Below are 22,065 nucleotides of genomic sequence, written 5' to 3' on the forward strand. Positions count from 1 at the left end.
GCACAGTCAACACGTCCGCGTCTGACACATGCTCAGACTAGAAGCAGCTTTTTCAGCCGCGGACGTGCCCAGTCAGCACGTCCGCGCCGACACCCTCTGCCCCACTGCATTTTTTGCAGACAAGATTTTGGTGGAATATTTAATTATGCGGCCGTGCTGACTCAGCACGGCCGCTATAGAATGAGAAACACCCCATGTCAGAGGTGTATTTGGCGATTGTTTTTTTTAAATACAAATATTCTAAGGAATTAGCCCTCCAGGGAGGATGGGAAAATGCTTGCTCCAAAGTCAAAATCGGAACGGTGTCCAACTATGGTTTGGTTAACCTAGTGACAAATGAAACAAACCCAACAATTATTCAGCTTCCGCTCTTTTGTAGTCTCTTAACAATTTTATGTGGTGATTATATAGTTGCTTTTTATACATAAGTTTGGTAGTCACACACCGTATACAATACCACTCTTAAATGCACCTCACATCACATGTGCAACAAAAAAAGGAAATAAATGAGGCCCATTAGCCTCTGAATCCAAGAAGAAAATAAGCAACCATCTGATGGATCCAGCTCGAATAGTACTCCACACTCAGCCTCACATGCGCCTGATCCAGTGCACTCTACAAGGCCGTAGATTGAAAGCCGGTGCCGCTATAGGAAAGCAATGGGCATTGATGTAAGTTCACATATGTCTCTGCCCACTTCATCTGGACGGTCCAACTTCTTTTTTCCCTCAATAACTGGGAGACTTGATTTGTAATTTTGAAATTTGGGAGGAGGGCGTTCTCGATAACCGAGACCCATCGCGAAATTTCCTCTTCGCTGCTCCTTCCTTCTTCGTCTTCAAGAAAAATTACTACACACGAAGTGGGAAAACAAAAGAGATAAAGAAAATCGTTTACCGATTGGTGCAGCTGAGCGAGTGAGAGGGCGCTTTTCTGCGTCTTTTTCTACTGTGAATCCGCTGCCCTAATCCGGAGTAATATTTACTAGTAGTATAACACAGAAGTAGAAGCAAAAAAAAAAAAAAGAAGAAAGGAGAGAAAGATGAAGAGCAATTCAACAGAGATGAAATTCGTGCAAGACCTGATACTGTACGCTGCCAGCGCCGCTCTGAGTTGCTTGGTCTTATTCACGGGGCTCCGACTTCTCGACCCGAACCGGGAGGCCTCCAAGAAAGCCCTCGAACACAAGAAGGAAATCTCCAAGCGCTTGGGCCGCCCTCTTATTCAAACAAATCCCTACGAGGTCCTTTTTTTTACCCCCTTTTCTTTCCCTCCTTTTGCATAAACCGTATATTATATGAATATTGTTTATTTTGAACACCATATATAAATATATATAAAACGGAGAGAGGGTCAATTGAGAGATAAGTATAAGAAGAATTTAAAATTTTAATGTTAGGGAAAATTGAATCGATATTGAGTTGGAGTAATTTATTTTGAGTACCCGACAAGAAATGAGCCTTTTGATCGTTGGAATACCCTGGGTTGGATTTCTTAGGCAATGATATTCCTTCCGTCTGGTGTAGAGATTGATATATTTTGAGAGCCCTTCAGCTGAGAAAAAGGGCCTTCAGTACGAGAGTGATTTTATTTTTTATTATTATCATTTTTGGTAAGATCATTATGAGAGTGATTATTAGTCTGCAAAAAGTAGAATGAAAACAAGGCAAAAGATTAACCTCCTAGGCTCAGAGCCTCTCCTCCCTCCTTCTGTGGTTTTCGATTGTGCAGTTTTGAAAAGTCCAGCCAAAAAGCATTATCTCTTTTCCTGATTCTTCTACGTTAATATTGTTCCAACCTTCCCAAGGAAGAAGGTTTAGGTAAAAGATTTAACCAGTTGGTTGCGGTAGTTAGAAATTCTTTTTGCTGGGACGGTTTCACGAGTTAGAAATTCTATCCATTCTATAGTACCTTAATCCTTTGGCCATCAGGGTTTAACATGAATTACGAAAGGTTACATAAACTTGATGTGTCCATTTTTTATTTAGGTCAAGAATCCAACAGCTGACTTCTTTTTGAACCTCCTTCCAACTCCAAGACTTGTAATTAGGAACTTCCACGCCATGGAGTTGAAAGGAAATGATAGCCACTTTTTTTCCACTTTGCTTTTGTGCGAGGATAACTGTGATAGACTCTGAATTAGAGGCTTTGTAGCTCAGCTGGCTGCTGTGGTTCACTAACAGTATATTACCAGCATTAAGCTTGTACGTTTTGAGCATTCACTATATAGCTGCTCTGCAGTTTGTAAGAACCTTAGCTTTTTGAACGGGATAGGTTTTCTCCTGATAAAAAGTTGTTTCCTTTCTTACTCCTCGACCCATTGATGTGCTTTTGGAATGTGACATTTTGTTCATTGTCATGCCCTCAGTATCAAATGCAGTCACTATGTTTATCCCTTGACTCATGGTATGTTTCAATGGCATGTAGGATGTGATAGCTTGTGATGTCATCAACCCCAATCATATTGATGTGGAATTTGACTCTATTGGTGGATTGGAAGCCATCAAGGAAGCCTTGTTTGAATTGGTCATTCTTCCGTTACGGAGGCCTGAACTGTTTGCTCGTGGGAAGCTCCTTGGACCACAAAAAGGTGTCTTGCTGTATGGACCTCCCGGCACTGGGAAGACGATGCTTGCCAAAGCAATTGCAAAAGAGTCTGGTGCTGTTTTTATCAATGTGAAAATATCAAATCTGATGAGCAAATGGTTTGGTGATGCTCAAAAACTTGGTGCGTCTTTATCAGCGTCCCACTTAAAGGGATTTTCTTTCTTCTTCTCCCTACATCCTATCTGTCTGCTAAAATGTTTGTAAATGGGCATCTATGTCATGTGCGACTTTCATTTTACAGCATGGACTTTGCTACTTAGTGCTCTTCTTGTTAATTTTTGAGAGACTTTTACTGGTCTTACTCGTCACAGTGTGGTTGATTCTATATGTTGCTTTATTGAACTTCAATTCTATTTCCTTTTGCAGTGGCTGCTGTGTTTAGCTTAGCCTATAAGCTCCAGCCAGCAATTATATTCATTGATGAGGTGGATAGTTTTTTGGGTCAGCGCAAGACTACTGACCATGAAGCACTAACAAACATGAAGACTGAATTTATGGCTTTATGGGATGGTTTTACCACAGATCGTAAGTTTGAGATTTCAACTTGAGGTCCATCTTAAAGTTTCCCAGGAACTCTGTATGGCTTGTGAAAAAGACTTACCACAGTTGATTAATTGACTGATTGAATTTCAAAAGAAATTGTTTCTTTTCATGGCTGATATTTTGTTGAACTCATGGCATGTTGGTATTAATGGATACCCCTGAGAATATTTCATTCTTCTGCATGTAGATGAATGAATTAAATTTGGATTGGGAGAATTAATTGCATCCGTAGATAAAGCAACCACTGTCTTGTTGTGAGTTTGAATTGTTTACTAATTGAACCAGATCTTAAATGTTTTATCTTGTACCAATAGCTTTGTTCATGTTTATTATTGATGTTCTCAGTTTCTGTTTGCATCAGTCTTCTGCCTGTAATAGCATGCGGCTTATTTTGTAGATAATGCTCGTGTAATGGTACTTGCTGCTACAAACCGTCCATCTGAGCTGGATGAAGCAATTCTTCGGCGCCTTCCTCAGGCCTTTGAGATTGGCATGCCTGATCGCCGAGAGAGAGCTGAAATACTGAAGGTGATTCTGAAGGGTGAGAAGGTTGAAGATAACATTGACTTTGATCGCATAGCTGGTCTATGTGATGGATACACTGGCTCAGATCTTCTTGAGCTCTGTAAGAAAGCTGCCTATTTTCCTATCAGGGATCTACTAGATGCAGAGAAGGGGGGAAGTTCTTCTCTGGTTTGTGATTTTATCCTTTACTTGCTCAATTATCTGGTTTGCACCTGCATTTTCCTTTTGACTGCAGTCTGTGTGGTGATGACAAGAAATCACTCTGATTTCATAATAATAAATATGAATGCATGGGCTCGTGTACTATTCCGAACTTGCATCAATTATTACTCTACCACTAGCTTCATTAAGCTTGTTCAGACGCTCTAAGGCTCTGCACTGAACATTTGGTCCATCTTCTGTCCGTCAATCGAGCATTTCACTGTTTATTTAAGATGCAGTTCACTAAGAAGAATGAGTTCATATTAGACTTGCGTAAAAGTTCAGTTAATCTCAATATGGATTAGTAAGAACCCTCGTGCTTTTGATTCTGTATCTTCCTCTTACCTTTCAACTTCGGTAACTTCGTCTTTGCTGGTTGCTTCCTATGAGTGATTTTTTTCATCGGTTTAAAGTTTAGGTTGTATTTGAATTAAACATATATGAACCATATTTTTGCCATGCATCTTTTACATAAATTAGTGTATTTAGAAAATTAGACTTGGTCTAGAAAAAGTGGTGTAACGTTTGCTTCCAGTATTTGATCGTCTGCAGAACGTGTGTGAGTTTAGAGTACTTTTAATTTTCTGATTCGCGTACCTCTTCAGGAGCCTCGACCATTGTCACAATCAGATTTAGAGAGAGTAATTTCCACAACAACAAAAACGAAGGTTGCTGCAACTGAGTACACCAGATTTAATTGTCAATCATCCGGATGGTCAAGGCATGGTGATCCAGATTATGTACAAGTTGCGATCAGCGAGCTTTCTAAACTCGTGACTTCTCAGATTTTGAACATCCAGCCAGATGATGCTGAAGACCCTTAATCATTTATTTGAGCTGAGGCAGCAAGAGATTTTCTGCTTCTGTATAACACTCCGCCAAAGATAGTTTTTATATACTATTTTTTTTTTTTTTTAGAATCAAATTTGATATGTTTGCAGAAGTTTAGTTTAATCGGTTGAATCTTAATGTACACCCGCCGAGCATTAACAAATATTTGTGTTCCCCGATTAAGCGTCTTTTAGCATGTATAGATATAGAAATAGAATAATTATTTGGAAGGTTTCATGGCGATGGGATTTGGCCGATTTTTTTGGCATTAATCTGGTCGTTGATGTTGTTCTTGAGTGAAAGGCAGCTTAGGGAAGAAGGGGGGACGGGCATAAATGTCTTTTCCGTAGGGAAGAAGGGAATGTTGGCTTTTCATTTAGTAGTATTTTCTCCAATAATTGTACTGAATCTTGTCACTTGGCGTGGTTATTTTGAGGATTAATCATTCGTGCGACAATGATCCACGATGGAAGTATATTTGTCCTCGTTGTTGCTTGTGTATTGAACATTCCATCAAGTAAAACGTTTCTTTCCTTCATGTCTAATACTCGTTGTTGGAAGAAGAGGATTAATGTCAGTTGTGTGATGAGATGTGATCGACGGCGATGCATAATAAATTAGAGCACCCGGAAATTTTTTTTTTTTTTTTTGCCGATTTTTTAATTTATTATTATTATTATTATTATTATTATGGGTGTAGCTGCAAAGGATAACCGCCTCTGCAGGCTGACAGAAATGAAAATCAAGCAATTATCAGTAGGCAGGCAGATGAAGTTGCCTTGCTCCATACTTTTGGATAAAAGGTGCAATTACGAAAATGTAGGAAAGGTAATGCGTGCATGTCAAATATAGGTAATCGATTACATTAGATGTCTCATTTTTTTTTTTCTTCCGCCTTGTTTTCTGCACTCTTCCAACTCCAGGGAATGTTTTTTTATCTGCACAAAATTAACATGCAAAATGCTTCTTTGAAACCAAAATGAGACGTCAACGCAGCACTTAAAATGGTTATTCGAGAGGCACATATTCATGGTCCGCCGCCCACATCCACATGAACGAGAGAGGCATATATTATGATATGAATGGGGAAGTAACACAACTAAAAATGGTTATTGGACGCGGTCGGTCGCCCCCATTTGATTTGACTCTCCGATGGCATCTGGTCAGCTCGGCTGTAGTGACGATTAAACGCCACAACACAACGCAGCACAACATGCGGACTAAAAACCACTCTGACCGTCTGCTTTTTGACGGCTTCCGTTGTTGAAGGTCAAGTTATTGAAAATCCATCGGTGGATCATTCATTATGTGCAAATCCGGTTCCTTTTTTTTTTTTTTTTTTTTGTGGGGTTGGTGGAAGAAATCATCACGTAATACGAGATACGATTGAAAAAATAGTTGCGCCCATAAACGGAGGAACAAAAGAAATCTGCAGAGCTGCCTATTGATTTGGCTGGAAGCTGTGTAATTTTGATGTCAACTGGCGCAATATTAATATAAGGTGTGGATTTACCACTTATTCCTGATATTCATGAGAAGAGCGGGTTTCAATCTCACGAGAGTTTTCAATTATCCGGGAAAATGATTATTAGAAAGAAAAACAAAATGGGGAGAGGCGTGGTTGTGTGTATCCACGCGACAGACAGTTTTAAGCGGTCGAAAATGGAAAAGTCTGTTGGACTTGAATAGGTGATGTCGACGAAGTCCCAACAAGCTCCTGGACAGGAAGTAATTTAGGCACTAAACAAACACTACTACTGGTTAGTTGTCTTTCCAACTCCTACTAAGTACTAACCAACCAACCGAAAGCAAACAAACGCAAAAGAGAGCCCCCAGTCTTCTTCTTTATATATCTGTCTCTATATGACTACTTTTTCAGGCGGAGAAACTGTCGTGGCCGCCGGAGTGATGTCCCACCTAGTCCTTAGCTGCGAATCATTTACCGTTGTCTTGCCAATCAATTTTCATGGTAATATATATATATATATATATATATATATATATATAGAGAGTAAATTCAAAATTTACCGAAATCCACATTTTACACATTGGTAAACTGCAAATATATATATATAATTAAAAAAAAAGAAAAGAAAGTGTAGCATTTGTGTTAGCAATCTTGTACGGCCATTTAGTTAGTGTTGTATTTAAATACACAAGGGCATCTTCCTTGTAAGATACACTACTATAAGCCAGACAAATCTCCCATCCATATCATATGTAAAACTGCAAAGAGGGAGGGAATGATTCAACGAGTCCAAGGCCAACAGCTATGAGGTATCCCATTCCCAGCCCCCGCGACCGCGAGAAAGATCAAAGAGAGAAGCCCCCCAGTTTTTACGTTCCCATACTTAAAACAAATCAAAGCATCATCCGTCGAATAATCAAAAGCATACCATCCATGGCCATGGATTCTTGACCGTTGAAAAGTCCCACCCCAATTATTCTCCTACTCGTTTTTCTTTTTCTTTTTATTTTTGGTTGAAAAAAAGTAGTGTTCTGCATCATTGACCACAAATAGAATAAGATAAAATTGAAAGAAAAGGCTTCACAGCAGACTAATAGAATAAGCGTTCTCGTTTTAAAATATAATGTCATAATAATACTCATGCCTTTACCAGTATATTAGACTATTATCCAACTAATAACTAAGTGAAAGCTGAGAATTTGGTTACATGTTGTCGTTAAAAGTGGGTCCATGAATTGATACTTGTACTCTATAAGTGGACGGTTTGTCTAATACGGATGCCCATAATAAGACACTTGGTAACATATAGTTGAGGTGTTATATTTTTAAAAATATAAGATTAATTAAAAAAAAAATATAAGTATAAAAAAAAGTAGATCGGATTAAATAAAAAAATATATAAATGTAAGAGAGAATACTAATTGTTAGTATATATATATATGAAATAAGTTATGTAAATATTAAATGTGTTAACGAATTTTCTAAAAGCACTTGATAGAAAAATCATAAGCTGATTGTTACATGCCACTCACGAAATTTTCATAATAACAAATGACCGTATGCAATCATAATTACAAGCAAATGCGGAAAAAAAAAAGGCTTTCTATTTTGTGACATCGGTGCCTGAAATAATAAAAAAAAAAGGGTGAGTTTATTGCGAGGCAAATTTTAAAATCATTGCTCGCTCTAAAATTAGCGTCATAAAACGCACTTTTTATAATATTTGGAGCTCGGTGGGTACTACAGAATACAAAGAAGGGAGGAAAAAGAGCAAAAAAAGAAAAAAAAAAAACAGAAAACAAAAGAAAAAGCAGCAAGAGTCCAAGGTAAGAGCTGATCTCACAAATCCTCCCTCAGACGCGGCTAATTGATCAGAATATAGACGTAAAAAAAAAAGGTCAGACAACTACGGTTCTGGCATGGGGGTTGTATAAATCTATGGGTGCCGGGCTGACACAGCCCGGCACCTGACACACCAATTTTTTTTTTTAAAAGTTGTCAGGTGCCGGGCTGTGTCAGCCCGGCACCTGACACCACTTTATTTTTTTTTTAAGTTGTCATAGCCCGGCGCCCATCAAAGCATCCCAAACCAAAGATATCCATTTTGTGTTTTGGTTGAGAAAGAGAGAGACCCGAAAAGTTGTGTTGCATGAAGATTAATTTGAATAGGGCACTATATAATCTGATAAAGGTCAACCAAAATAAAAAATTTGACAAAGAAAGTGTCAAAATTGGCATGGAATTGAATCTAGTATGTACCCTTGCAGAGTTCAATATTATTATAGCATAACTAAGGCCTTGTTTGGATTGCGGTTTTTCGTCGGAAAATTACGTCGTTTTCCGTGATCACATTTCCCTATTACCTTTTTTCCTCACATACATCAAATCGCTACAATAATTTTTCCATGAAAAATCATGAAAAATGCAATCCAAACACAACCTAAGTATTGACGGATTCCAACTCAAGTTGCATATGTTGCTGCTGATTCAGGAAACGGGGTAGCCGGAAATTATACACAGGAAAAAAAAGAGGCAAATAGGAAAAGTAAACAAAATTACTAGCTGGGCTTATTTTAGTTTAGATCAATGAGAATGGTGCTTGTAACTTTTGCTATAAGTATGAGTCAAAATTTGAATCGGTATAGAAAAATAAAAATAAAAAACACATTTGACATTCAACTTTTACAAACACGCAAAAGGTGAAAAAAAAAAAATTTTTGGGTCAAGGCATCTTGACAAAAATTTTTATAATATTTTGGATTGAGCATTATTTCTTCAATTTTATTTGTTTACAACATCATTACAATTTTCAATACACCTTTTTATCTTCCCAATTACCTTTTTATCTCATATACATCACATCACAAAAAGTGTTACAGTAAAAATATCCCAAATAACTTACAATCCAAGCAAATCCAGGCGTCGTAATTAAATTTCTTAAAATATATATCATTTTTCACGGTAGCTCCTAACAATTTTTTTGTCTCGCTTTATCTTGCATTGGACACAATTATACCTATACTATTATTAACTCTTCTTTCTCTGGCATTTTTTTGTTCCTTTTTTGTGGTATTATATTTTCTTTGTCACTTTATTGTTTCTTTAAATTTTCTTCTTTTTTCACAAAAATTGATATCTTAATGATTGAAATTGAAAAAGAGAAACTGTAGAATTCTATCTTTTCCTTAAATGATTAAAAAATATTCAAATCACTTGACTTGAAATACAATTATCTAGTATCCATATTCTTTTAATTTTGAATTTTCCTCTTTCATTTATAGTTTCTCATTTTATTCTCAAGAAAATATCGTAAGGCTGAAATTGTGATATGATTAGTAATTATCAATTCCAATTTGTGACATGTTGCATCATGCAAAAGATCAAACCCCAAACCCTAAACACTAAACCCTAAACCCTAAACCCTAAAACCCTAAACATTAAACCCTAAACAGTAAACTAATTCATTTAAATTCATTTAATCGAAATTCATTTAAACTAATTAAACTAATAACATATACTAAATAACATAAACTAACCTCGCCAAATACATCTAAATTCATTTAATCGAACCTCTTAAATTTAACTAATTCCACAATTAATTCAACTAATTAATCGACTAAACTAATTCAAATAATTGTTTACTAAATAACATAAACTAATTATCAACTAATTTGCATAATAAAGTAAATTGTATTAAACTAATAACACTAATATCTATACTTAAGTTATGCTAAATACATCAATTTTAGTTAAACTAATTTAATTAATCCATTAAACAAATTTAAACAACTGGATACTAAGGTGAGATTCCACCAACTAAGAAGCACCACTTATTAGTCGACATCTCATAAATACAAAAACTCTGCGGCTTCTTAACAATTGAATCAGAAGACAGAAAATTGAATTAGCTTTAAAAAGCTGTCAGGGCCCGGCACCTGACAACTTTAAAAAAAAAAATTGGTGTGTCAGGTGCCGGGCTGACATAGATTTATACAGATCCAATGTCAGAACCGTAGTTGTCTGACCTTTTTTTTTTCGTCTATATTCTGATCAATTAGCCCTCAGACGCGGACATATATGCGTTCGTTCATTTCTTCTCTGTTTCTCACGCAATATATATATATATATATACACACTACAAGTATATTCTACTAGTATTATGATTTGACCAATTAAACGGGGGAAGGGCGCCGGCAATAGCCGTCTCCTGGAGCTGAAATTCAAACCAAGCAAACACGCCATTTAAAGATGGCCCTAATTTCTTCCATCCCCATATATGAATCTGATACGTTCTTCTTCCTCTCATTCCTTCCTCCTCCAAAATCTCCAACTCCGGAACCCTCTCTCCCTCATTTGTACTGCTACTATACTACTAGCTTCATAATTAGCACTGCTAGTATTCCTTTATAATACTATACTGCTACTGCTATTAGTGGTTTATTATCCTGTTCTCATCATCATCAAATCATCTTCCGGATGATGATGCCTTTTCCCTGTCGCTCCCGCACCATCATTTCTCCATCGTTTGGCAGATGAGGAGTTTGCCCTCTTCCTCCGTCGCTCTCACCCTTCTTTACTTTCTCCATTTTAGCTCGTCTTTAATTTCCCGGCAATAACAACCCAACCCCCCCTTTTTTTTTCCTCTTCTTTTTCTTCTTCTCCTTCGTAATTATCGTTAGGCACAAATCATACGCGTCATCAACCATGTTTTTTCTAAATCCAATTTTATTCTTGTTGATAATCGTAGTCCCCTTTTTAATCTTTAGATTCTTGTCCAGAACATCCATTCTGCATATCGCGAACAATTGGTGGCGGACTTTAGCTGACAAATTTTACGTGTACCAGTTGTACAGAGTTCCCCAATTCAACGACCACATGCAGGAAAATCAACTCTACCGAAAAGTTCACACCTACCTCAGTTCTCTCCCGGCCGTCGAGGACTCCGACTTCACCAACCTCTTCTCCGGTGCCAAACCCAACGAGATCAACCTCGTCCTCGACCCCAACCAGATCGTCCTCGACAATTTCCTCGGCGCTCGATTGTTCTGGATTAACCAGAAATGCGACGGGTCTGGGTTGAAATCGCTGGTTCTCAAGATCAGGAAGTCCGACAAGCGCAGAATTCTGCGCCCCTACCTCCAGCATATCCATACGGTCTTCGAGGAACTCGAACAGCGAAAGGATGTCAAACTTTACATCAACGTCGAGGACGAGCCGCAGAGAAACGGACGGTGGAGGTCGGTTCCCTTCACGCATCCGGCGACGATTGACTCGGTCGTGATGGACTCGGACTTGAAGAACAAAGTCAAGTCGGATTTAGAATCCTTCCTCAAGTCCAAACAGTATTATAACCGATTAGGCCGGGTTTGGAAGCGGAGTTATCTCCTCTACGGGCCCTCCGGTACCGGGAAGTCCACATTCATCGCTGCGATGGCCAAGTTCCTCTCCTACGACGTCTACGACGTCGACCTGTCCAAAATATCGGGCGACTCTGATTTGAGGTCGCTGCTGCTGCAAACGACGAGCAAGTCGCTAATCGTGATGGAAGATCTGGAGCGCCATCTGACGGGGAAATCAACGGCGGTGAGCTTGTCCGGGATCCTCAACTTCATGGACGGCATAGTCTCGTGCTGCGGCGAGGAGCGCGTGATGGTATTCACAATGAACGGCAAGGATCACGTTGATCCCGCGATTCTGAGGCCCGGGAGGATAGATGTTCACCTGGAGTTCCCTCTCTGCGATTTCAACGCCTTCAAAAGTTTGGCCAACAGCCATTTGGGTGTGAAGGAGCACAAGCTTTTCCCTCAGGTGGAAGAGATGTTCCAAAGCGGGGCGAGTTTGAGTCCGGCCGAAATTGGCGAGCTTATGATTGCCAACCGGGCCTCTCCCAGCCGGGCCTTGAAATCCGTAATATCCGCGCTGCAGAATAACGCGGACACCAAGTTAGCTGGCAGGGTGTCGCGCAACGGGTCGGTTCGGTCAGCGGAGGAATCCGGCGACTCGGGAATATTGTGTAAAGACGCCGGTGTTTCCACCGTCAAGGAGTTTCGGAAATTATATGGATTCTTGAGGAGGAGTCGAAGGGAATCCGCAGATTTGGATGACAAGGAAAGGGAAATTGGTCGACAAGAAAGTTGAGTCGTGCCCACCCGTCCACCAATCAAACTACACCAAATCAGAAAACCCCGTTTAAAGTTTCAGAAGAGTAGTCTGTCTTTCTCTCGCTGTTGTGCTCAATAGTCCAGTAAAGATATTTTTGGCTTTTTCTCTCCCCTTTTCCTATCTTCCTTCCATAGTATAGTTAGCATTTGGGGGAAAAAATACTACTGCTGTAGTATATTTAATTAGCACAGCGTTAATGTTTAGCGGGAAAACTTCCACAGGATACTACAGTAACGATTGTTGTAGCAGTACAGATAGATCCATTTTTAAGTAGCATAGCATTACATTAATTATTATTTGTTTGCTGGGATCTTCTTCCCAAGAACAACATAGCAGAAAATTTTCCTTTCGTCCATGTCAGGTGTCTAACGATCTAATGATGTACTAGCAGTTACCCAAACAAAGTGCGGGGGCGGTCCTAGTCAGAAAATAAATGTTAGCGACAAAAGGAGGTTTTGGTTTCAACGCCTTTAGAAGAAGGAAGGAGGGGGCTGGCAATGGCCTGTTGAAATTGGGATGCCCTCTGAAAATGGTCATTGACTTTGGACGTCCGTTGGTTGCATTTTATGTCTGATTTTGACTTTTTTGCAAAATGGCGCCGAGATTGCCTACCGTTTTCATATCATATCAATTAATCAATCAATAAAGGCATAAAAAAGGATGACTTTTTTTTTTTTGGGGGCTACCTAGTAGATAACACGACGCCTCACAAGATTCAAAGGTTACCCTTATTATTCCTTTCTACTGGATTGGTTTGGTTTGGTTTGGTTACGCTATATCTCCAAAGCGAGTGGTGGGTTCGTGAATAATACATGACGCAGCGTATATGTGCTGTCGAAAGAAGATGGATATGTCCATTCCATATGTGATATCGAATCATATCACTACTGCTTCGATAGGGTTTGGATGTGGAATGTTGCTAAATTGGTCTAGAAAATGAAAATTTAGTAGTAGAAGTAGTAGTATCAAAGCTAATCCATTCGCATATGACGACATGGAATTCATTTCGCAGCGTTGAGAATGAGAATGGCATTCAAATTGGGAATCAGGCGATCGTCATAGCTGAATGTGAATGTTCTCCGTGTATGGACTAAGTATAGTATATCCTTCTTTCTTTCTTTCTTATGATGGAGAGATGACGATAATACGCGGATTTACAATTGGTCTCCAACAACTCTCCTTAGTATACTATCCAGGTCCATATATTCTTCTCTTAATCTAGTAGCCATGCCATGCCCCCTTTGGATAATTGCTCTACTGTTTTGCAAAATCTTTTTGTGGCCATTTTCACAAAATTAGTTCTGACTTGACATAAAAAGAGGTGCTTGATTTAATTCTCTGCAAATATATTTTGTGATCTAATGGCAGGTATAATGAACACTAATGCAAAATTTTACTCGTGTCACAAAGTACGAAAGTCCGCATGAGATCATTGCAGGAATGAACGCATGCATATTCAGGAAATTTTCATCTACGAGGATTGGATTGTCGTCTAATCAGTTACTTTCGCTAATCTTAAAATTTGGTGGTACTAGTGTACAGAGTGAATCGATCAATTTGGATTGTCATCTAATCGGGGACGGTGAGGTCGTTCCTCTGCCGCTACAGCTCCGTCGTCATCGCAAACTCTCTTGGTAATTTTAGGGCTTACACCTGCGCTGCCTCCTCCTCCTTCTTTTCACATAGCGCCAAACGAGTGGGTACTCAACAGTGGCAGCTTTCATTGCGACGAAGCTCTCGGCTGCTTTATGATTCGCCTCTCCAACAGCTTCTCCAATGCCCAAATCATCCGTACCCGCGATTCCCAGGCACTTTTGAAAATAATTTTGTTATGACTGCCCGGACCTTTTTCCCCCCCTTTTCTTGCTGTTAAAGTGACTAATTAGGAAAAAACAACCTATTCATTCGAGGTTCTGGAAGGGCTTGTTGCTGTACTTGATGTTGGAGGATTCTATGACCCCAAGCATTATAGACCGTTACGACCGTCACCAGGAAGGTTTTAACGAGGTTTTGGCTATGGACACTCCACTGAACTTAGCAGTGCCGGCCTCGTCTGCAAGGTAGCTTTTACTTGCCCATAAATCTCTCGGTGCTCTGTATTTTTTTTTTTCCATAGCCCTGGATCCGGTGCCTGTTTTTTAGTAGTAGCAGCAGTAGCGGGTTTAGTCTAGCAGCAGAGTTGTTGGCGCGTGAAATTTACAGTTATTCAGATTACTTTGTTAGATAAATAAGTTTATCAATCTGCGGTTATCCTTTTCTGTTCCTGATTTTTCACTTCCAGCATTATGGGAAGGAGATAGTTGCCAAGGAGGTTCAGCTAGATGAGGGACATCCAGATGTACACCTGTTATTTTTGACAGTTTATAACTTCATGGAGGTAACAATCCAACCGTGTATTGTAAGCCTTGTCCTGAATGGTTCATGGACTTAGTACTGTTTTACCGGTCCAATAATATTTTTGACTGAGCAAATGAAACCTTTGAATCCTATCTTCTTTCTGGTTTTCCCTGTCCTTTTCCCAAGGAGTTGCTTCTTTAGTTTTATTATTGCTATAGATTAGACAAGGGAAGCTAGCTGATTGACTGGAATGGCAGTATAGAAAGGTATTGCTCTTGCTTCTTGACATGGCCCGTGTATGTTCTGTCATTAGTCAGATGCTTATCAACTTGCACCAAATTTTTTGCTTTAATTGGCTGTAGATGCTACTGACAATGGAATAAATCAATGCAATACAGGCCAGCCTCCTAGGTTTGTGAACAACACAAGCTTGTGCTCCAGAGTTGGAAGATTGAATCTAGATTGGACTCATTTTGATCAATCACCCGAGCATGAAAATAATGCCTTTCAACAAGCAATGGAGCTAGCGGGGAAGGAATTTTTGGAGGAGACTTCCCCTTGAACTCTCACTATTCTGAGTTGGGTTTGTCTTCCACTCGACAATATTTTTGAAGTTAGTACTAGGCTGATTGGAAACTTTTGTTTTCCTATCATCCTGCACAACTTCAGACGTTCAACTCATAGCTTAAGCATGACAAGATTGTTAAAGGAACAAATTTTTTTTTTTAAACTTTTCATATCGGAGTGCTCATTTCTATGCAAAATCATGGTTGCAAGTTCGATCCGTAGTTATGGAATGTCTAGCAGAAAGAGAGAGCTGTAGATCCAACTGGGGAAGTCATTGTGCAAAATAGATCTTTTCCTGTAAGTGGAAACTGGTTGTCTCAATCATGTCCTTTTTTTTTTTTTTTTGTCAGCAACGATATATTTTTTTGTCTCAATCATGTCCTTGATGACCTTATTTAGCTTTTTGATTCTGTCATCCTTCACCTCTTTCAATTGTTTGCCTATTGGTCTGTGATCATTCCTTTCCTTCTTTAACAATCAATAAACCCAATGGTCATGACAACCCATAATGACAGTTATTAGCATTTCAGCAGTGGAAGCTTCACATTTTTGACCTGGAGAGGGAACATTGATACTTCGATTATGTATGTTATTTATCAGGTACCATCATGTTCATCACCCTACATTATTCTTTTTGAAAAGCATGTTAATAGGTTTATTCTCTTGCAGTCCACTCAAAGAAGGAAAACAATATTCTTTTATATCAGCATGTGCATAGAAGGAAAACAAGTTCAATGTCGTCTATTAATGAGAGATATTCTCTTGATAAATATTCTTGCATTACTTGCTTTTCTTGCCTCAAAGAAGCAATAGGAATAGCGACCTCATCAAGGTCAAGTAATTTATGCTTGGCTAAGTGCAATGTTTTCATTTTGTTAGGTCAAAATGTGTGCAACAGATAGCTGGTGAATCATCTTTTCTTGGAAAAGAATATCATTAGTTGCAAAAAATTTCACGGTTTTATTGTTCTGTAGGATGATAGGAGTGAGAACTGGCATATTCAGGAAGTGGCAGTCTCACCTGAAAATTTTGAAAGCCGGAAACCCCGACCATCTCTCTGGAGGGGTCTCAATGATGGAGAGCTTTGCGAAGCTACTCATATCCCTGGTTGTACTTCTGTGCATGAGTGGATTCATTGGAGGAAATGAAACTTATGAATGTGTTCTTGCTATGGCAAGGGCTTCTTTGATGGCTTAAGCAACAAACAAGGTAATGAAGAACTTTCTTTGAATAAGATGCATGTGCAGTTCGAATATGCTGACTCAAGTACCATTGTTTTATCATCCTCAAATCCTTAATTTCTTGAAACTCATTTCTGTACAACTATCATCGCAGGTAAAGAAACACACATTATTAGATACTATTATGTTAAGGTTAAAATTGAGTCCATTGGGAACAAAATTTGTGGCTCAACCTGAATCTTCAGAAGCTGCAGGCAATCCTTCTTTAAACCAGGTATTTAGTCCTCCTTCCAAGTGGTAGACATTGCTGTAACCATTGAGAACTAGCAAGTAAGCTGCTATCAGTGACCTACATAAAGTAACAAAAGCAGGTAATGAATCTTCTCCCTTGTACAGTGTGCAGACAGTGTAATGAACTTTTTAACACTTTGCATTATGTAGCACTGTCTTCACACACGTTAATTTATATATATATATATATATATTTTTTTTCCACTAGTTATATTTGGCACATCACTATGACTCCGGATTTTTGAACATAGAAATGTAATACCTTGATTGTTGCCCTTCCGGAAGACTTTGTGATGGCTTCATTGTACCACCAGATGAGCAAGCTACTATTATCTTCGCTTTCTTATCTATTTTCGATTCCACACCTGCTCTCAAGTATTAAAAAATTAGTTCTCAATTTACATCAGAGCTTTTTCCATAAGCCTTAAGTTGATTGATTTATGCTAAGAGCCATACTTTGCATAAAGTCTGGATTTTCTTCTGTTCCTTGGAAGATGCCGAAAAATGCAAATGCTGCCCTCCGGGCAATGTCCCATGGTGTCCACTCCTTTATGAGCCTATAAATTTGAACATTAATAGCTCCTGGCGGATGAGCCTATGCCAGGAAATGATCATTTAGTAAAGCTTTTACAAAACAGGCATGGACATTTGAAATTATAGTTGGTTTGCCTAACCATGGGCAAGGCAGATGATCTATATGCTACACTAGTGTGAGAGAAGATCTTGCATAATTTGGTCAGTGCATCTTTTTTAGCAAAAATGATCCATGTGTCTTAGGTCTGAAGTATCCTGTCTTGAAAAGTGTTTTAATACTTAAAAGTACTTATCGATCTATTGGTACTTGCATTTTGCGTGTCTTGGTGTGCACATTAAAAATTTGGGTTGCTGCTGATGACTTCTTTCTGACTTCAAATCAAGAGTCATAATTCTGTTTCTATGGCAGAAGAAGGACATTTACCTCTTTAAACTCTGCTTCTGGACGTACATCAAGAATCACAAAGTTATTTTCTTTCTGAAGTCGCAAAGCTTCGTTCACCTCGACACTCCTTACCTACATAATCTGGCATGGTTAGGCCTTGTATGAAGTAATTTGTAATTTTATCACAATTTGCCATACATAAGCTAAGTTTTCATTTTGAATCAATTAAAAAAAAATGATTCGGATCCATAGAAACCTCACTTCTGCTTCACATGTGGTTATTATCTTCTGGATGACCAAAAGGTTTCTACGGTTAAATAGATGGACATGGCATTGGAAGTAACTATTAAACAGCCACTGCTGTGTTAAAAAAGTTTTGATGAATGTTAAAACTTGTGTGATATCTGAAGCATCCAAAACTCCGTATGCACTTGCGAAAAAATGTGGTTCTAAAATTTATGATGGAGACAACCTGTAAACTGAGAGACTATGCACCCTATATGAAGTAATTGCATTCTTTAGCCGTGTCCACAATGTGCATGCCTGCTTGTGTCAGTATGGTTTGTCGTATAGTGAATCAGATATTACCTTCTTCTCAAGCAGATACTTCCTCTTAATCGACCAGTCCTCTTCAGCTGATCCCTCCAAAAGGAAAGAAATCACTGAGATTATGCTTAAATGTTGCGATTTTGTGATTATATATCATGGGTGCATTTCTGAGGTCTTCTATAGTTTGCAATTACAAAATGATACGAGTCATAGGAGCAATAATAGCAGGTACCTGGTGATTTGGCGGGTTTGGTTGCGGCGCTTCGAACAGTGAATCTAGCAGCTGTTGAGCCTGAGTTTGTCCTGCTTGAGTTTTGAATAATGGCTTTAGGGGTCAAGCAACAGGAGCTGGGTTCATTAGCAGAGTTCGGGCAATAATTGTAGTTAAAAGCTGGGATCCTGGAATGAAAATTGCGATGTAAAGAGCAAGTTGAATGTGGATTGACTGAAGTGGTGAGGGAAGCCATATGTCTAAAAGAAGAAATGCGCTTTTTATATCAGGCGTGAATCAAGATTGAATTCAAATCAAATTCAAAGAGAAATGCGAGCTAAGCTTTCTTTCTCTTCCTGGGGTTCTTCCTCTGCGTTTGATTTCCTTTCTCTGAGAAATGTGCTTTTGTGTTGTGGAAGTTAGTGGGCCAGGGATCTTGTGGATATTTCGGAGTGTCAAAATCTGGAGTCGTGGCTGTGGTGCGCTGGTTCTCTGCCATTATGGACTTCTTTCGTCTCCCCTTATCCTATCAGCTTTATTACGTACGGTTTCCTAACTCTCTTTCTCCACATATTTTTCTTATGGTTTTATTTTCCTTAATTATGTGGTTAGCTTAACCCGCTCCACCGCCTCAACCAAAAAGCATATACCTATTGGCTTAATTATGTGGTTATGAAACTCAAGTCCCACAAACCAAAACTTAACTGTGGTAGAACTCTTGAGTCTTGCTCATTCCCCTTCCCACCCAGGGTTTCCCTTGAAAAAAAAAAAAAAACCATTATTGGTCTCATCCTCTTCCTGCCATGGTATATTAGTGAAAAGGCAACATGTATAACTTGATTTTCTATTATGTTTCGTTGAGGGCTTTAAGTAAGAAAAGTCCTGCAGACTCTCTCTAGTCCTTGTGAAATTATATTTACTTCCCCATTGAAGTTAATGGGCAGTACACATCGTATAATTAATTACTCATATGTTGTATTACAATGTGGTCCCCTTGTTATTTTTGATCTAAAAATATTTGTATAATATTTTTGTGGTGTTTCTCGTGTTGTTAAACCTTTCAAAACCAATACAAATGGGTTATTCATAAGATGTGCCTTTCTCACTAATGAGAGATAAGGCATCAAAATAAAGATCTTTATAGGCTAATATACATTAAAAGGAACAAGTCAAATTCCCAAAAATAATAATAGCAAATACTCGTATTACCAATACAAATAGTGAACTAGATGGTATTGGCACCATTCTTTAAGTCTAAGGATTTATGGCGAGCACTGAGAAATTTTTTTTTTTTTAATGGGGTCCATCTTCCCATCATCAAGTACTCAAATATTAGCATTACATGCCTCGATAATCCAATCTTCTGGGATGCATGCATATTTCGGTAGTTAATACTTCCTCACTCCCATTTTATATGTTATGGTCAACCTTGTAAATAGTTTTAAAAAAAAATGAAGTTTAACTGAGACAAGTAAGCTACTAAAAAAATGTCTTTTCATTATTGCCCTTCAATTAAACTCTAAATTTTTGTAAGTTGAGGTTAAAATTTTAAAAATGGCACAGCTACCTAAAACAAAGATAGTAGTAGTTTATAGCACGATTTATTCAGAGAATATGATTTAAATGCTTTACCTCGAGAGTTGTATCAAGGATATAATGGAAAAGTTGAATTTCATTTATTTCTATTTTAAATCATGACAAGTATTTAGGGACAAATCAAAATACAAACCATGACATAAAGAGTAAGAGTATTTTGGGAGTATTACAATGACTAGGACTTTGTCATGTTAATTATGAAAGAGATACTCTCTGTAAAGAGATCAATTTAGTGTCGTGGGCTTATGCTTGGACAACGTAATTTATTTTCTTCTCCTCATGCTTGCGGCTGTTAGAAGAAGAGGTTGCTTTCGCTTATTTAGGTGGATTTAGAATCTGAAGTCCTCAAGGAACGTTCTGATTTTATTCTTTTCCCACAAAAATGGAAAAAAAAAAATTAAATCTTCAATATGGGCTCCTGTGCCATCATCAGGTGTAATTGATCAGGCACCGCATACTTCAGCCTGGTTTTGTTCTGCAGGGACAACTTTTTTTTTTTTTTTTTTCTGTGGAAATAACTTAATACTCCTTCCGTCCCACTTTGATAGTCCTGTTTGCCTTTTTCGTTTATCCCAAATTATAGTCCACTTTTCAATTGAAAAATGTACTGCCTGTTTGGAATCTCAGGTTTTTTGCAAGTTTGTATGATACTAGTTTTTTAACACCTTTTGCTACAGGAACCCCAAAAAACTTATCAAAGTTTTTAACCTACATACTTCATCTAATACACAAAAAATTTCTCTTCAACTTTTCTTCTTTTTCCTCTCTCATCCAACACACCATGTCCTCCGTCACCAGCCATCACCGCTCCCGGCGCCGGTCACCTATTCCGGCATCGCCTTTTTTTTTTTTTTTTTTCTCTCCCTCTCCTTCACCCCCTCTCCTCCTCTCCTCCACTCCCCTCTCCCTCCCCCGCTTGCTGCGATCTAGTTGCGCGACCAGATCGCAGCTGAGGGAGGGGGAGGGTGGCGGGGGAGGAGAGGGGGAGAGAAAAAGCTAAAAAAAAAAAATTCCATGGCTTCCATTACTCTGGTGTCGGAGTGCGAGGGGGAAGGGGAGGGGAGAGGAGAGGGAAAGAGAAAGGAAAAAAAAATTTTCCATGACTGCTGGGCGACCAGATCGTAAATAGGGAGAGGGGGAGGGTGGCGGGAAAGGGGGAGGAGAGTGGGGAGAGAAAAAGCAAAAGAAAAAATCCATGGCTGCAAGTTCTCATGGCTACTGAGGGCGACGGGGATGGGGGAGGAGAGGGAGAAGGAGAGGGAGAGGGAGAGGGAGAAGAGGGGGAGAGAAAAAGGGAAAAAAAAATTTTCCCATGACTGCTGATTTTTGCCCGTCAGAGGCAGAGGTGCCGGGGGAGGGGGAAGGGAGAAGAAGAAAGAAAGAAAGAAAAGAAAAGGGGAAAGAAAAGAAAAAAGAAAGAAAGAAAAGAAAAGGGGAAAGAAAAGAAAAAAGAAAGAAAGAAAAAGAAAAAGAAAGCAAAAAGTTTTTATCCTAAAAATTTTTCTTACAACTTCTACGGTAATCTATAGTAAAGTTTTAGACAAACACCCAAAAAACTCACCTTTCAAACGAGGCCGTAGTTATCTTTTAATTTCTCTAAAATACCCTTATTCAATGTAGGTTGTTATTAATATAAATTCCCTTATTTAATATAGATTGTTAACCTATCCCATTTAATACATTTAGATTTTTCAAAACATATTGATGTATGAAAAGCTAGCTTTGCTATTCTTTCAAGCCCAAATGTGAAATAATGTAAAATGAGGATTGATTCTTTCTTGGTCATCAATTCAAGTTCTTATAAACCATCAATTTAAGTTTTCATGAATAATTAATATAAAATTATACTTTACTTAATGTAAGGGTATTTTAGAAAAATAGCAACCTAAATTTATTGTTCTAACAAAATTAATTACTTTTTCTTAAACTGTGTGAAAAAAAATTAGGATTATCAAAATGGGACGGAGGGAGTACATTTGAAGATTCTGCTTCCTTTTTTTTCCTCTTTATTTTCTGTAAAGGAAAATGCTACATATTTTCTTGTCTGATTCATATCTTTCGGTCTGAGTCCAAAATA

At 38.4% G+C, this 22,065-nt stretch overlaps 3 protein-coding genes and 1 long non-coding RNA gene across 6 annotated transcripts; 3 read left to right on the forward strand and 1 right to left on the reverse strand.

Annotated features, from left to right (window-relative positions):
* The first annotated feature begins 767 nt into the window (after positions 1 to 767).
* LOC113729889 (uncharacterized) lies at positions 768 to 4,890 on the forward strand. The gene is made up of 5 exons (XM_027254200.2): positions 768 to 1,243; positions 2,428 to 2,728; positions 2,974 to 3,132; positions 3,548 to 3,843; positions 4,482 to 4,890. Exons 1-5 carry the CDS (start codon positions 1,043 to 1,045, stop codon positions 4,698 to 4,700), a joined length of 1,176 nt encoding a protein of 391 aa, XP_027110001.1. The 5' UTR covers positions 768 to 1,042; the 3' UTR covers positions 4,701 to 4,890.
* A 5,352-nt stretch (positions 4,891 to 10,242) lies between these two features.
* Positions 10,243 to 12,607, forward strand: LOC113729890 (AAA-ATPase At2g46620-like). Its single transcript, XM_027254201.2, has one exon. It carries the CDS (start codon positions 10,880 to 10,882, stop codon positions 12,311 to 12,313), a length of 1,434 nt encoding a protein of 477 aa, XP_027110002.1. The 5' UTR covers positions 10,243 to 10,879; the 3' UTR covers positions 12,314 to 12,607.
* Positions 12,608 to 13,546: 939 nt separating this feature from the next.
* On the forward strand, positions 13,547 to 18,948 carry LOC113733388 (uncharacterized). The gene is made up of 4 exons (XR_011840026.1): positions 13,547 to 15,538; positions 15,772 to 15,841; positions 16,216 to 16,450; positions 16,577 to 18,948. It is a non-coding gene; the product is annotated as an uncharacterized lncRNA (long non-coding RNA).
* Positions 16,484 to 18,648, reverse strand: LOC113729891 (rhodanese-like domain-containing protein 14, chloroplastic). 3 transcript variants are annotated; one of them, XM_027254204.2, is made up of 7 exons: positions 18,414 to 18,648; positions 18,221 to 18,267; positions 17,672 to 17,764; positions 17,170 to 17,308; positions 16,976 to 17,078; positions 16,656 to 16,729; positions 16,484 to 16,564 (listed from the first exon to the last, which is right to left on the reverse strand). In XM_027254204.2, the coding sequence occupies exons 1-7, from the start codon at positions 18,646 to 18,648 to the stop codon at positions 16,551 to 16,553; spliced, it is 705 nt and encodes a 234-aa protein (XP_027110005.1). In that variant the 3' UTR covers positions 16,484 to 16,550. The 3 variants fall into 3 exon arrangements, with proteins under 3 accessions (XP_027110005.1, XP_027110004.1, XP_071934091.1); XM_027254203.2 differs by having other exon boundaries at positions 16,656 to 16,771; XM_072077990.1 differs by having other exon boundaries at positions 16,484 to 16,729.
* Positions 18,949 to 22,065: the final 3,117 nt, after the last annotated feature.

This window comes from Coffea arabica, chromosome 2e (assembly GCF_036785885.1).
Source record: "Coffea arabica cultivar ET-39 chromosome 2e, Coffea Arabica ET-39 HiFi, whole genome shotgun sequence".
NCBI lineage: Eukaryota > Viridiplantae > Streptophyta > Magnoliopsida > Gentianales > Rubiaceae > Coffea > Coffea arabica.

What these genes read in the sequence shown, in the direction of transcription:
- LOC113729889 (XM_027254200.2), top strand. Translation starts at nt 1,043, where the DNA reads ATGAAGAGCAATTCAACAGAGATGAAATTCGTGCAAGACCTGATACTG. An exon ending in TTCAAACAAATCCCTACGAG is followed by an intron (nt 1,244 to 2,427) that starts GTCCTTTTTTTT and finishes AATGGCATGTAG; the next exon opens with GATGTGATAGCTTGTGATGT. An exon ending in AGGGGGGAAGTTCTTCTCTG is followed by an intron (nt 3,844 to 4,481) that starts GTTTGTGATTTT and finishes GTACCTCTTCAG; the next exon opens with GAGCCTCGACCATTGTCACA.
- LOC113729890 (XM_027254201.2), top strand. Translation starts at nt 10,880, where the DNA reads ATGTTTTTTCTAAATCCAATTTTATTCTTGTTGATAATCGTAGTCCCC.
- LOC113729891 (XM_027254203.2), bottom strand. Translation starts at nt 18,648, where the DNA reads ATGGCTTCCCTCACCACTTCAGTCAATCCACATTCAACTTGCTCTTTA. An exon ending in AGTATCTGCTTGAGAAGAAG is followed by an intron (nt 17,765 to 18,220) that starts GTAATATCTGAT and finishes CAGATTATGTAG; the next exon opens with GTAAGGAGTGTCGAGGTGAA. An exon ending in CCGGAAGGGCAACAATCAAG is followed by an intron (nt 16,772 to 16,975) that starts GTATTACATTTC and finishes TACTTTATGTAG; the next exon opens with GTCACTGATAGCAGCTTACT.